Source organism: Mus musculus, chromosome 1 (assembly GCF_000001635.26).
Source record: "Mus musculus strain C57BL/6J chromosome 1, GRCm38.p6 C57BL/6J".
NCBI lineage: Eukaryota > Metazoa > Chordata > Mammalia > Rodentia > Muridae > Mus > Mus musculus.
The window spans coordinates 18,235,405-18,250,199 of NC_000067.6; the positions used below are offsets into that span (position 1 = coordinate 18,235,405).

The following is a 14,795-nucleotide window of genomic DNA, read 5'->3' on the forward strand; positions in this document are numbered from 1 at the left end:
GGCAAAAGACTCTCTTTATCTTATAAATTTTCAATAATTATATATTACAATCATGAAATCTGTTTTTCTGTCTTGCTCTACACACACACACACACACACACACACACACACACTCATACAGAGAGAGAGAGAGAGAGAGAGAGAGAGAGAGAGAGAGAGAGAAGAGAGAAGAGAGATCTACACACACACACACAAACAGATCTTTATGTTAGGGAGAGAAATTATATATTGTGATATCCTATGGAGATATTCTAAAATTCTTCAAATTTTCATAATAAGAAAGGAACGCCTTCACAACCACAACTTGATTAATTTTACTTTACTCAGTTCATAAAGGTAAAATGTCAAAGTTTCATTTGTAACCCTACATCTCTCAAATAACCTCTCTTACAATGTTTTCCTATGCCATTTCCTTATATCTCAGCACAGGCAAGACCTTGGCTTTTTCCTCTGTATCCCATTTTTCTGTGTTTTTCAGGTTTTTTTCTTCTAACAGTTATCTTGTTCATAGTGCCTTCTTATTTGTCTGATTATGTGCAGTCTGAGTCTGTATAAGAACCATGAAATTACTACGTAGAAGTATAAGCCCTGGTTTAGTGTCCTCCAACTCATTTGACGGAAGCTTCAAATAAAACAGTGGAGAAAGGCAGGCATAATGGAACATCTTCCAAATTTTAGATGATCTGCTCTCGTCCAGAAACATTTTTATGTTTCCTTTCTATTTTCTCTATCCAACATTGAAATTCTTATCTGGCATCAATGGGAGGGGAGGCCCTTGGTCCCAAATGCTTGGGTGGTGAGGCTGGAGTCAGTGAGTGTGTGTGGAGCACCCTCATAGAAGCAGGGGAAGAGGTGAGATAGGGGGTGGTTTGTGGGGAAATTGGGAAAGGGGATAACATTTGAAGTTTAAATAAATAAAATAACCAATACATTTTTAAAAAATAAATCCCAGGTTATCATAGTGCAATCTAAAATGTCATAAACATCCCACTTGATACAAACTTAAAAATCCAATTTTATTAGTAATTTGTATAGTTTCAATCATGTATTAGATTTACAATTCATACTTTAAGTTGTATATTTGGGAGTACTCAATAATTTCTCCATTCTTTTGTATTCTCGCACCACACAGCAGGGCTCAGTGTGACAGTAGTTATATTTATACTCCCAACTGTTACATTCAGACTTGCATGTACCACGGACCAGGGAACATTTGTGTGTTCTTTCTGCAACCTCTCTTGTTTTCATCTGAGGAGCTGGAGAAAAACATCAATAATTATTAATCAAAGTTTATTTCAGATAGGCAAAGAGACATATGAATGGATGGATGGATGGGTGAATGGATGCATAGATGAATGGATGGATGGATAGATGGATAGATGGATAGATGGATAAATGGATAGATGGATACCCTTATCTGTTGCATAGAATTTCACATTTTTGTGTGTAAAATCATACCTTAGTGACATTAATAAAGCCTTTTCTCCTTCAAGTTTACTTGATAAACAATATTTTTCATTGCTTTTAGCATTTTCCTTTTCAAGATGTTTCAAATATTTAATTTGAATATAATCTCTCAAAGGAAAAAATACCATGAGAAAAAAAGCTGAGCTCTCTTTAACTGAAATCAACAGCACTCCTGCTGCTCTCTTATTAACAAAGTCTTAATTTGTCAGTTAGTGAACTTAGATTTGAAAGAAAAGTATTTCCTACTGATAAGGAACAGGTTCATGTCATCATTTTACAAAATCACCAGGTCTAATGCAGCATTTTGCATTAACATTATGATTATTAAATTATTTTTTACTCATTAACATTCTGATTATTTAACTATTTGCTTTACTCATTTTTTCATTAACCAAACAATAAAATGTATTTCCTCATATTATGTTCTAAGCAATATTTTTCATATAAAGGATTTATGAAAACAATATTCTCTTTCCTATTCGTTCCATATTCCAAACATTACCAGAAGGACCACAGGACACAGAGAAGATAACCATCAGGATGATGCCAAACATCTTCATTGTTGATTGCATTCTTAAGGTGGAATTAGAGTTCAAAGAGTTTATGGTTTTGGAAAGAAGAGAATGTTGTTTTTATAGCCTTCTCAGCAATTCCAATTTTGATTAATTATGCCTTTCTGGACTGAACAAATATTCATGAAAGTATTATGAAATAGCAAATAACTATAATAGAGGACATAGTGCTCTTATGGTCTCAGTGACCCAGACATGAATTCATTTTCAATGAGACAAGAGAAAAAGAAAAAAAGAAGTTTAAAGTTCCCTTGGTAATTAGTTTAAACTACATGCTAAGCTAAATAAGCCAGGCTGGGAAAATTATATTACCTTCATATGTGGAAGGTATAACATACCTACCTACCTACCTACCTACCTACCTACCTACCTACCTACCTACATACATACATATGAGAGCATATGCATGAGCATTTATGGACAGACAAAGAAAGAGTCGAGGGTGGTTTTAAATAAGAGTATATTAATGAATATGAATAAAGTACAGGACACATTTAACAATGTCACAATGAAATTCATTATTTTGTGCACTAAAATAGTAAAACAAGGAAAATAAAGAACAGAGAGCATATCATGAATTTTATCCATTTTTTTCTATCAGCCTTCTTGAATGTGTTGTACACTGGCCTAAGTGTACTTACTTAGCCTTTACTTTCCTTTCCTTTTCCCTTCCCCCTTCCCTTCCCTTCCCTTTCTTTTCTTTTCCTTTCTTTTTCTTTTTTTCCTTTTTGCATTTTTATAGTGCTAGGAATTGAACCAATGGTTCACACATGCTAGGCTAGTACTATACTCAACTTTACTCAACTGAGCAACAGTACAGCCCTTTTTCTTTTCATTTTGTACTCATTAAACAGATTAATTTTAACAGTATTAATAATCAATAGAAACTTGTTTCAAATTGAGGAAGCTATAGCATTTGATTGGTCCCAATTACTTGTGTCATCATTGGCAAAGTTAAGGTGAACTCTCAGCTACTATGTTAACATGGGGCATACTCTTAACCTTCCCACTTCTGGCTTCATCACATCTGAGGAGAACATTTCTGTATTTGTATGGGTGGCCTGATCCAGATGTTGTTCATGGAATTTAATTTTATATAAACAGGAAATATATTTCTACAAAATGTCTTAACACCGTTACATTAAAACTATTTTACTCAGAAGTAGTAAGTATTGTGATTTTCATAACATATGATCATAAAATAGTATACTTTATATTAGAACATAGCAGGTTAAGAGTCTTAAGAACAGTCGTCTCAGGGGGAAAAATGCCTTCTATTCTGACACTTTAGTATGCAATTTCATGAACCATACATAAAAAAAAACATTCACCACTCTATTAGGATCCATTCATAGATGGATTAGCAAGGCTAGTCTTTTATACATGGAATTGTAGTGGTAAAGTACTAAACAAATACCATTTGTGAGATTGACATATGAACATTAACACTTTAGATTATGTTTAGCTTCCTACTGAACTTGGAAATGCTATCTCTCCCAAATGACCAATTTTTGTTCTAGCTACATCTGTTGCTGATTTTTAAAAAAATGTACAAATAAAATACAACTAGAAAGGTGAAGGTCAGAAATAACTTGGTGTTTAAAGAAATAAAATATGACCTAGCACAAAGGTGCCCATTTTACTACAGTGGAGACAATACCATTTTATTGTTTGCAATAAACCACAATGACCAATGAGGTGTATTAGCTGGACCCTGTAATCTTCTTTCGCTTTTCCTCATTTTTGATCAATAGTTCCTAGCTAGTGACAGAAATAAAATTAGGGTCTTATTATACAGAAGACATGAGTAAGAACCAAATAAGCAATATGAAATGTCCTACTAAATTTTCTCAGAATCTGATAGAGAAGAGGAGAAGAAATTCAGGTTCTATTTCTCCACTAACAAAAGTTTCAGGCTGTGGAATTTTTTAATGAAAAATGGAAAAAGTGTGTTGAGAATGGGAATGGGGATTGATGTCTCTTAGCAAACTCTTGGTTTGATTAACAGGTTCTGAAACTTAAGTTCTCATGGAGGAATAACAACCAAAGACAAATATCAGATCTTTTGGAATTTCACAGCCATGATGTTCTTTTGACTTTTTTCTTTGCCTTTTACTGTAAAGGAATATTCATGCTTTCACCAAACCCTCCCCAAGAGAAAAAATATTATTTCAATTAATAAATTGCCTTTCAATGTAAATTAATCACCAAAAAATGCCAGAGAGACTACCTAAATTAATGTACTCTGAACTTGATAATGTTTAGAATCAATTTGGATGACCTTTTAAAGAAAACTTACAGCCTATGTATCCATCACCCCTGATTAGTCTAAAAAAGTTGGCTCAAACTTTCATCATAAAACAAATTCCACCTTTCTAATCCTTATCATAGTTAACTAACTACCACCCATGTAGCCTAGCTCTCTGCTTCTGTCAGGAATAAGCTTACTGGTGTAAGCTCTTCTACTTCCTTTCACAAGTGTTAAATGATGCCTAGAACTGAGATAGATATTTTTTCTTCTCCCCGATGAACCCAAATAACCATCTCAACCTTGAGCAGGTGAAACTAAGCCCATTGTTGTAATGTAAATATAAACAACTTGGCATGTGCAGAGATTCTGTGCTATGGATTTATGCTTCTGCAGGACTTTTGCAAGGTACATTTTCTGTCTGAGTATTGGTTCACTTTGATTATTAACAATAAAAGCAACTCCTTTTTTAAAAATGTAGTCTAAACTATTTAAGAAATCAGTTAATTCTCTTATAATGGTTCCCTGAAATGTTCTCATATACTTTTCGAGTGAATCAGAAATACCAGAAGTCTTGTGCCAGTGTTTTGTGAGAAACTCTCTAATCTTTAATATTTCTTTATGATTCATGTGTTGAGGAGTTGAAGACAAAGAAAAACTATATTTTTATGTGTATGCATGTATATTCAACATAATATGCTTAAAGACTGAATATCAAAAGCATTTATATGAGTGAAAAACCAAATAACAATACCTGCAAACAACTGTCAATTGTTTTGATATTATCTAAAGAGTTGTCCTTGAATAACATCAGTAAAGAAGCTCAAACTTTCCTCATTCTTCAAGCAATCAACAAACATATATTACAATGGTAAAAACCTTGACTTGGTAAGCATGTAAGCAAAACAAAACAATATTTCCACTCCAAAAAGCCCTACTACAACTCATCGAACATCTGATAAAAATAAATTTAATGGTGACTTTACAATATTTTACTTGAGGTATCTGTGCACATTTATAGAGTTTAATATGATTTACAATTCATGCACCCATTGGATAGTGATTAATGCAGAGTACTTAGTTGTAAGAGTTAAAAATTAAAGTATAAGATACCAAGAACTATCTACTGAGTGCTCACAGCATTTTGGTAGTGGTCTTAGAAGCATAGAAATGAATCCCTAACATGTTTCTAAAGCCTGTTTAATACAATTATCTACTTATGTGCACCATTGCATTGCAACCCATTTTCTAGGCTCTGAAGAATGTAGAACTTGGCTTTAAAAAATACCTACAAAATGTTCTGTGTTTGTTTCTAAAAACTGCTTTCACTGGCTATGTGACCATTTTGATACTAAGTTTTCTTCTCTCAACTCCAATGACTATAATACAATTTATCAATTTGTTTACATAATCAGTGAAATTATGCATAAATCTTATTGTATTCATTAATAATTTAAAGAATTGCTGATGTCTAACTATGATAGCACAACTCTTATGATATGCTCCATGGTAGAAGAGTAAGATAGACATAGTCTAAAATATGTTTTCAACTAAATTATTTGAGAAATTTTAGAATTTACTTATTCTGCCTAAAATGCAACCAATTATTAGAGAAGAGAGTGATGTTATCAGTGATAAAGGGTCTCTATCACACTTAAAGTGGGGTGATAACCAAATCATGACCCATGGATAGAGACTATATTAAACATTCTTCAGAACACTAACTCTCTGTAGTAAGCCAGTTAAATGATGTATATTGAAAAATAGGACAGACACTTCAAAAGAAGCAATGACTGTTTTAATAATTATAATCTTAGATAGTTTTAATTGTTAAATTATCCAAAAGGAAAGCCTTACTGCAGAATGGCTAGATCAGATTGGTCTATGGGCATGTTAGTAGGGAATTGTCATCATACTCATTAATATTAAAGGTCTCAGCCCACAATGTCAACCCACAGGGGACCCTGGCCTGTGTAAGAAAGGGAGCTAATGGTTATGTGTGGTGCCACATTCCTTTAATCCCAGAATTTAGGAGACAGTTTCAGGAATTCTATTAAATTTGAGATCTGGTCTACATAAAGAGCCCATGCTAGCTAAAGCTACATGGTGAAAACTCTGCTTTTAAAAACTGTCTTGAAAGAAGAAGAGAAAAATAATTAAGAATGAAGCTGAAAGGAAGCCAAACAATAGTGTACTTCTTCGGTTCTGCTTCAAGTTCTTGCTTCACTTTCTTCATTGAATTCGTTCAATAATAGACTTAACCTGGAAATATAAGTCACGTGAACCCTTTCCTCCTGTATGTTACATTCAGTCATGCTGTTAGTCATAGTAACCAAATGAAACTAGAGAAATTTTGTATGACACCAGGGAAGTTAAAGACCCATTTAGCTTATAAATGGAGGACTCTTTGCAGTGGCATAGAAATAGAAATTAATAGGCTCTTTAGTAATTCTGTGACTGAAAAGATGGTGTTTCAAGCAATAAGTTATTTTAAACCAATTCAGCATATTCTTCCTTGCTCTTTATTTCTCCCTAGGATTCACCTCATTTTTCACATTTTGAAGTTTCCAATGCTGCTCACACCTGTTCACCTTGGAGGGGAGCCTGTCCCTGATGTTCTGATTCTTTGCCAGATGACTGACAAGGACAACAGTCTCATATCTTCTGCTTTCTAGCTAGGCTTGGGCAGATTCCATGTGGTTTCTGATGGAACAGTACTACATGGAGTTTAGAGTCATGTCGTTTTTCTTGTGCCCATAGATGCCCACTTAATTTAGAGAACATTCACATTCCTCAATAATTTGGACATTTAGAACAACAACAACAACAAAAAAAGTCCCACGGCAGACGTTTCAGGTTAATTAAAGACATAAGTAAACTCAAAATGAAAAACTGTTGACAAAAAGTCAGAGAGTGAGAGGAAAAGATACAGGGGGTAAAAGAGAAAAGAAAAGAAAAGAATGTGAAAAGGTTTATCCAGCAGCTGATGGAAACAGATACAGAGAACTACAGCCAAACATTAGGCACAGCTCAGGGAGTCATCTCAAAGAATTCGATGGGGACTGAAGAGTCCCAGAGGTCAAGGATACAAGGAGATTTACAGAGCCAAATAACCTGGACCTATGGGGGCCCAAAGAGACTGAACCACCAACCAAGAAACATACATGGACTGAAACTTGGCCCCTTACATTTATGTAGTAGATGTGCAATTTGGTCTTCATGTGGGTCCCTGATTAACTAGAGAAGGGACTGTCTCTGACTTGGACTCTGTTGTCTGCCTTTAGATTTCTTTTCCCTAGCTGGGCAGCCTTGTCTGGCCTTAGTGAAAGAGGATGTGCTTAGTCCTGATGATACTGAATGTGCTAGGGTTGGTTGGTACCTGGCAGGGGGTGGGTAACTTCTCTTCTGAGAAGAAGAGGAGGGGAAGTAGAGGAAGGGGTACAAGTGTGGGACTAGGAGAAGAGGTGGGAAGGGGTCTTCGAAACTCTAAGAGACCTGATATTTGTCTTTGGTTGTTACTCCTCAATGAGAAATTAACAGTAAGAACCTGTTCATCAGACTAAGAGTTTTCTAGAAGACATGTAGGTGTGTCCAAATTAAGCAGTTGAGAGATCAGATTTCATTTGGTATAGTTTATGCCCATCTCCCTTTTCAGCATGTTGCTTTTGTGTTTTCAACAGCTATGCTTAGCTCAAGAGAATTTCCTCTGTGGGCTGTTGTTCACCAGTAGTCTCCTGAGAATCACTCTCTAGTGTAAAAACCTTCGGCTCTTTTTTTCTAAATAAGAAGATGAAATATTTGATTTTTGACCTCAAGTTCCTCCTTTTTGACTATGTAAAACAGACTTATCTTAAACTCATAACTCTTCTTAAGCCTCTCTACTCCTGGAATTATAGCCAAAAGCTAAGAGGCCCAGCTCAACTGCCATAATTCTGATTGAAATGTGTAGAAGCATGATATTTCATCCATCTTACCTTTGACTTCATATACTTCAGGTTAATATTCTATTCTATTTTAAAATCTCTATATTTGAAGTTCTTCTTTCTAAATCAATCCCCCTTCCAATTCTCAACACACTTTTATCAAACTTCAATCTTCAATAAATATTTTCACTGATCAAATTCAAAATAAATATCACATACAAATACATACACTTTTGTTAGACAATTGTCAGGAGACAGAAATTAGGCTATTAATTTCTTTCTTAAAAACAGTGAAGTGAACACTGTTTCAGAGGGCAGAAATCAATACAGGATGGCAGACTTTGGAGGATGAGACATGTCCATGTTTATATTTCATCTGTGAGGCATATTGCCTAGCTCCTTGTGTTTTTTTTTTCCTTACTGAGGAATGACTCCAGAGTCTCATGCATACTATACAAACAACTTATGACTATGCTCATCTTTAAAATTAACGAATCTTAGATGGTCCCTGAGTCTGCAACTCAACAGAGACTATTACTTGAAAACTTCATAGATATTTCTTTAAAAAACTAAAACAAGTTTATAGGTTATTAAGCCTCTGTTTAAAGAATGGACAGCAAATGTTTTAAAGTTAAAATGTCACATTGTTAATTTTCTGGAAGCTTCATTAATCTTGTTTTTAAAACATTGCTCCTGTTTCTTCATAATTGGTAGGGGTATATCAAAATGTTGTGGGTGAAAGATTTTAAACAATTTTATGTCCTAGTCAGGAACATTTCGCTTGGAGTACCCAGCCCACAGATCTCCCTGTGTCCATTTGAATCTTTTTATGTTCTCTATGTTCTGTTTGATGGGCAAAGAGTTCTCCTTTGAAGTGGCAAGGCAACCTTCAAGATCTTAGCACTACTGTTGACTCTTGTCTTTTATTTTGATTGCTGTGTTACTGAGTTGGTACTTTCTCATCTAATCTGGGTTACTGTTGCCATCTTTGATGAATAATAGCTAAGATAACTTGCTTGACTGACTTATTGTCTAATGTCTCAAACTTGCAAAATATATATCCAAGTATTCTTGTTTTCTGGCATATACATATGATGGCTTTAATTTTATTTGACAGAATCTCAATCAAAGTTTTTGTTCTTTCGTGTTTGTTTATTTTATGGCTATGCTAGGCCTTAAACCACAAGCCTGATACATGTGAGAATCCTACTACTGACTTATACCCAGACTGACCTATCTGTAGTAGTCTAAGTAGCTGTATCAGTTAGGACACTTAGGTGAATACTCTCCTCAGGGTGGACATTTTGCATTACACATTAGCAGATTTCCACAAAAAAGTATTTTAAACATTCATGCTGTAAAAAAAATTAATAAATAAAACCTAAGAAGATAGCATATATCAGGAATAGCTGTGTGTTACTGATGTGTAATGATATTCTGTCCAAATAGTTTCCTCACTGCTTTCTCTTGTCACTCTACTTTGTGGTTAGGCCTATCAAAAATGTGTGAAGTTAGGTCTAGTAAAGAGCAAACCAGCCTATATAGCCATGAAAAAGCAAAGGAAAAGGTTACAGACACTGAGAAAATTGTGACACCAAGCGAAAAGTCTACCTTTGTCACTGTTATTCTGGAGCAAGAATTATAACATGATGTCAGACTTTAATTAAATCTTGAAGCCAAAATAGAGAATGGAATTTCTCCAAGGGAAGTCCAGTAAGGCCAGGACACACAACAGGCATTGTTCTGTGTAATGGTAATCTCTTAACAGCTCTTGGTAATCTGTTAACCACTCTGAGTTCCTGGCCTGTGATCACACGTCTTGCCAACTGCCAGAGTTCTCTGAATCAGAGAAATGAAAGACACAAACACTGGATTTAATTTTAATATACCTTAACAGAGGAATGGCTGGGCTTCTCCCTAACTCCACATGGCTAACCACTTCTCTTCTGATATTCCTGGATTATCACCTCTTAAAATCTGTATTTTTTCTCCACTATCCCAGACCCAATCTGACCTGTCCCGCAGGTCCAGTTATTCGAGGGTCTCGAGGGGACCTCCTCCTAAGAACCAAATGGGGGGTAGAGAGGGACGAGGGCCTTGTGCGAATAACAACACAGAGACGTTCTGGAATGCATCAAAGCCCCAAATGTATTAGCCAGGCCCGAGGTTTAAGTGCACAAGAAAAAGGGGAAGTGCCTTTCAGCAGGAGGAATGGGGCAGAGGAAATGCACCTCAGCAGGAGGGATGGGGCAGCGGAAAGAGAGGAAGTACTTCTCAGCAGGAGGGATGGGGCAGGGGAAATTTTTCTTTTGGCGACTACACCGGGAAACAGGAACTTGGTGGTATCAATGTACATCTTGAGGTCAGGACATCCAGTGCTGACTTTCTCGGAGCGGTGCGTCCAGTGGCCAGCTTTTGACCCCCTTTTCTTCTCTAGCGTTGCATTAATAGCTCCCAATACCAATCAACTGAGTGGACCATGGGGCTGCTTCCCTGACTCTAGAAAGATGGGGAATACATCCACCAAGGCATATTGGTTCTATACCAAAACAAATAAAATGCATATACAAAATGCTAGGGGGAGCCAGGCAATGTTTACAACTAAGAATAGCATCAACCCTTAATTAAGATCAGCTAAACACAGGAGCCAGGTGAGTGGTCTGATGCAATGCTAGTCTATTGTTAAACCCACCACCCCGGGTCCTTTAGTAAATACCTAATTATGCTATTCCTCTGGGCCTAGTGAAAAACATGCCCCAGGGGAATTCCATTCTACTAGCCCTTTCATGAATAATACTTCAGTTCCTCCTACAACCACAACCCACCTTCTTCCTAGGCCACAGTAAATTCCTGTGTATGGGAATCACTCAGCTATTGTTCTAAGTAATTACTATGTAAACCAGCCCTGCGATTTCTAGCTCTATTCAAGTAAATTCTAATGCCTGATTACTTTCACTGTCTCTACTAGAGGTAATTTTGAATGTTACTAAATAGGTAATATTCTTACTGAATTCCAAGCTCATGGTCAGCTCAAGGACTGCCTAGGACATTGGAACACTGGTGGAGGCTAATCTAACTTAGCTATATGTCAAAACCAATCCTTAGAGGCACTTATAATAAAACAATATTGAAGGAAAGCACACACACCCGTACACCCGACTAACGCAGGAACAGAATTGGAGCATTCGTTTTACAGGATGTCATGGTTCCAGGAGACTAAGTTTCTGTGAACATTTCACCTTGGGACTGTGTCCAAGCTTTTGGGCCTGTCACATGTGTCACTACTGAAGTGGGTGTGGCATCTGAACAAGTATATTTCTGTGTGATTTTTGGCGCCAAATTAAGACAAATCATTAGAACCAAACCCAAACAGGCCTGATGAAGTGACTTTAAGTAGGAGTAGTCATCTACTCTGTCTTTTTGTTTTACAGGTAAGAAAAGAACGAGAAGGAGACAGAGGAGGCAGATCTCTATGAGTTCGAGGCCAGCCTGTTCTAAAAAATTAGTTCCAGGATAGATAGGGCTGTTACACATTGAAATCCTCTCTCAAAATAGAGAAAGCTAGGTTCACATCTTTTACCTGTTATGGAAGCCTGCCTTTCCCATGTTTGTATTATTTTACATAATTTCCTAAGATTCCCCTCATTTCCATATTTTTTACTTGTAGGCAGAGATAAAGGAAACAAAGTTTAAATGCAGGAAGATCCCATTGCAGGTATCTGAAATATAAAGGGAGTATAAACTCCTATATCTTTTAATTCTCATTTTCCTGTCATCTCAATTAAATGAGCATTTGTATCATAAACAAGCTGTAGAAATAATACATTCAGATAAATAATGTAATCCAGTGTCCTAATCAAGATTGGGAATCACCCTTATACATCACTGTTCCTCCAAACCTTTTAAAATGTCTACCATGTTATTGTGGGCATCTTAAATTATGGGCTTGCAGGAAGTTTTAACACAGTTATCATGAAGTGAAACCTCCAAGATCAAAAGACATACCTGTCCGTTCCTTGTTGGAATTCTCACAGGTCCCCCCTTACCTAGTGTGGGAATATTGTTAAAATTGTTATAGAATATTTTTAAATTGAGAAATCTAGGACTTTTGGTGTCAATGCTTTAATATTATAAGTTTAGCAATGACCTGAAAACATAATTCTATTTCATGATTTTTAGAAAGGAGGCCATTAGCCCCATTATTTGCCATACATTTCCCACTGTGTTTCTGATCTAGCATCATTGTGACTCCCAGGTGAAAAGTTCTGAAATGTATTAAGTTAGCACCTAGTTTCCCTCATCCAAAAAGAGTGACATCAAATACTATGGGAAGACTGTTGCATATGATTCCTTGCTTTGCCTCCTGAAATATTTCTGCTGTTACATTTGAAAATTACCTATGACCTTGTTCTGTTGCTCTGAAAACCTCTTCATATTGTTAGCACATGGAACATGGACTTTGGTGTAACCCTTATTTCCATTGAAATAAAAAAAATTGTGCATTTTTTGTAGACATGATATATGACAAATGATCATATTAACATGAAAATCTATGTAATTTTAAGATAAGGTCCTTTACCATTTTTCTTATTTTAGCCACCTATAGAACTAGAGCCAGTAAGGACACTTGTTCCAAAAGAGAAGAAAAAAGGAAAAGAAAAGGAACAAACAAACACTGACATGAGTATATGTGTGTGTGTGAATTGTTCTATGCTCTGTTAGTATATTTGGGGTCCTGGATATAATCTTCAAAACTGGGAAAATATGAGAATATACTTTAAATAAAAATGAAATATAGAGGAAAGTCACTATATATGATTAAAATCTGTGACAGCACAACTGTTGGGAAGTGAGAAATTGAAAAAGAAAGCCAAGATAAAAAATGACATCATCAGACAGCAGAACATTCTCTGAAGTAAGACAATGTAAATGTGTCCTACATATCTCATGATTCAATCAAAGAAACAAAATAAACTTATTTAAAGTACACAATTCATTAAGACATGAAATGAGTTTAATTCATGATACAGTCAGCTAGATATGAAAATCACATCACAACTTCTAAAACAGAGATAAATCTTATGTAAGTCAATGTAAAATGATTCAAATTAAGAATTAGTTCAAAGAAGTTTGAAGGCATCATTTTAAGTTATAAAAGAGAATTTCAAACACAAAATGCTATTAACAATTTAAAGTGGTATTTTATAACATTAAAAGAGTTATTAAGAGGAACTGAATAAAGAGTGGCCATCCTTGAAAGCATATTAATACAAATGACAACATGTGCCCAGAAGTTTGTGTTTATGTACATTTGTGCATACATGTACAGATATGTATGTTTCAAATGTAATCAATGACAATGAGGCTGTGAACTTGAATGTATGAGAATGAGAAGGTGCTAGGAAGGGTGGATGAGCAGGGTTGAAAGGAGGGAAAGAAGGAGCAAAGGTACATAATTCCATTATAATTAAAAACATTCAAAATAAGAGGAGGGGAAATTTCTGCCTATTCATTCATCTTTGTACAGTGATTCAAAATATATGAAGAAAAATACAACAGAACTATAAAGGAAATAATGTGAAGTTAAAATTAGTGGTGTTAATATTCATCTATCAAATATTAATAGATTATTATAGAAAACACAATCAAATCACGTTTTAAAACTTCTTGCATCATTCAAACAATAGGCTGCCTCTCAGATGGTGTACATTTAAGGGAATACAACAATTGAGGCAGAATAAAGGTGAAAGTCAGTGAATACACTTTCTGTTGTCTATCTTGTAATAGGGATGATAGAACAAAGTTTTTCATATATAGACAATGCAAAGATTTCAAAATGGAATTTAAAGCAAATTCTGAATTTATAATGTGGAAAGAGTAAAATGATACTTCATAAAAGATGTTTGCTGAGGAAGCATTTTTAAAGACTTATTATTTATGCATAAGTACACTGTAGCTGTCTTCTGAAACACCAGAAGAGGGCATCAGATCTCGTTACGGATGGTTGTGAGCCAGCATGTAGTTGCAGGGATTTGAACTCAGAACGTTCGAAAGAGCAGTCACTGCTCTTACCCGCTGAGCCATCTCACCAGCACCTGGAAGCATTTAATATAACTACTTATTGGCCTTCAAATAAAATGTCAGCACCATACCTGCTAGAACATGTAAAACCAAGGAAGGACTGAATCTAAATTCACTAGAAAATGCATGAATTATGACTCATATTTTTACCTATCTACCTATTTATTATTTATCCATTATTTTTTCTCTTAGATATTACAGCCATTCTGTGTATTCTTCTCCTTTCTCTTGTCCCAGGCCCTCTCCATACCTCCCATCTGCCTCACATCCATGTCTCCTCCATTTCCCTTTAGAAAAGATCAGGCCTCCCTAATTTTGGACAGCAAACAAATATGGCATAACAATTTAAATTAGGTCTAGGAACAAAACCTTATATTAAAATCTGATGAAAAAACTCAGTAACAGGAAAAGAATTCCAAAAGCAGGCAAAAAGGGTCAAAGACAGTCTCCATTCCCACTGTGAAGAGCTCCACAAGGACACCAAACTATACAACTATAAAGTAT

At 35.5% G+C, this 14,795-nt stretch overlaps 1 protein-coding gene across 1 annotated transcript; it reads right to left on the reverse strand.

Moving 5' to 3' along the window:
- Positions 1-997: 997 nt before the first annotated feature.
- Defb18 (defensin beta 18) lies at positions 998-2,072 on the reverse strand. Its single transcript, NM_001039123.2, has 2 exons — positions 1,970-2,072; positions 998-1,256 (listed from the first exon to the last, which is right to left on the reverse strand). Exons 1-2 carry the CDS (start codon positions 2,037-2,039, stop codon positions 1,069-1,071), a joined length of 258 nt encoding a protein of 85 aa, NP_001034212.1. The 5' UTR covers positions 2,040-2,072; the 3' UTR covers positions 998-1,068.
- Positions 2,073-14,795: the final 12,723 nt, after the last annotated feature.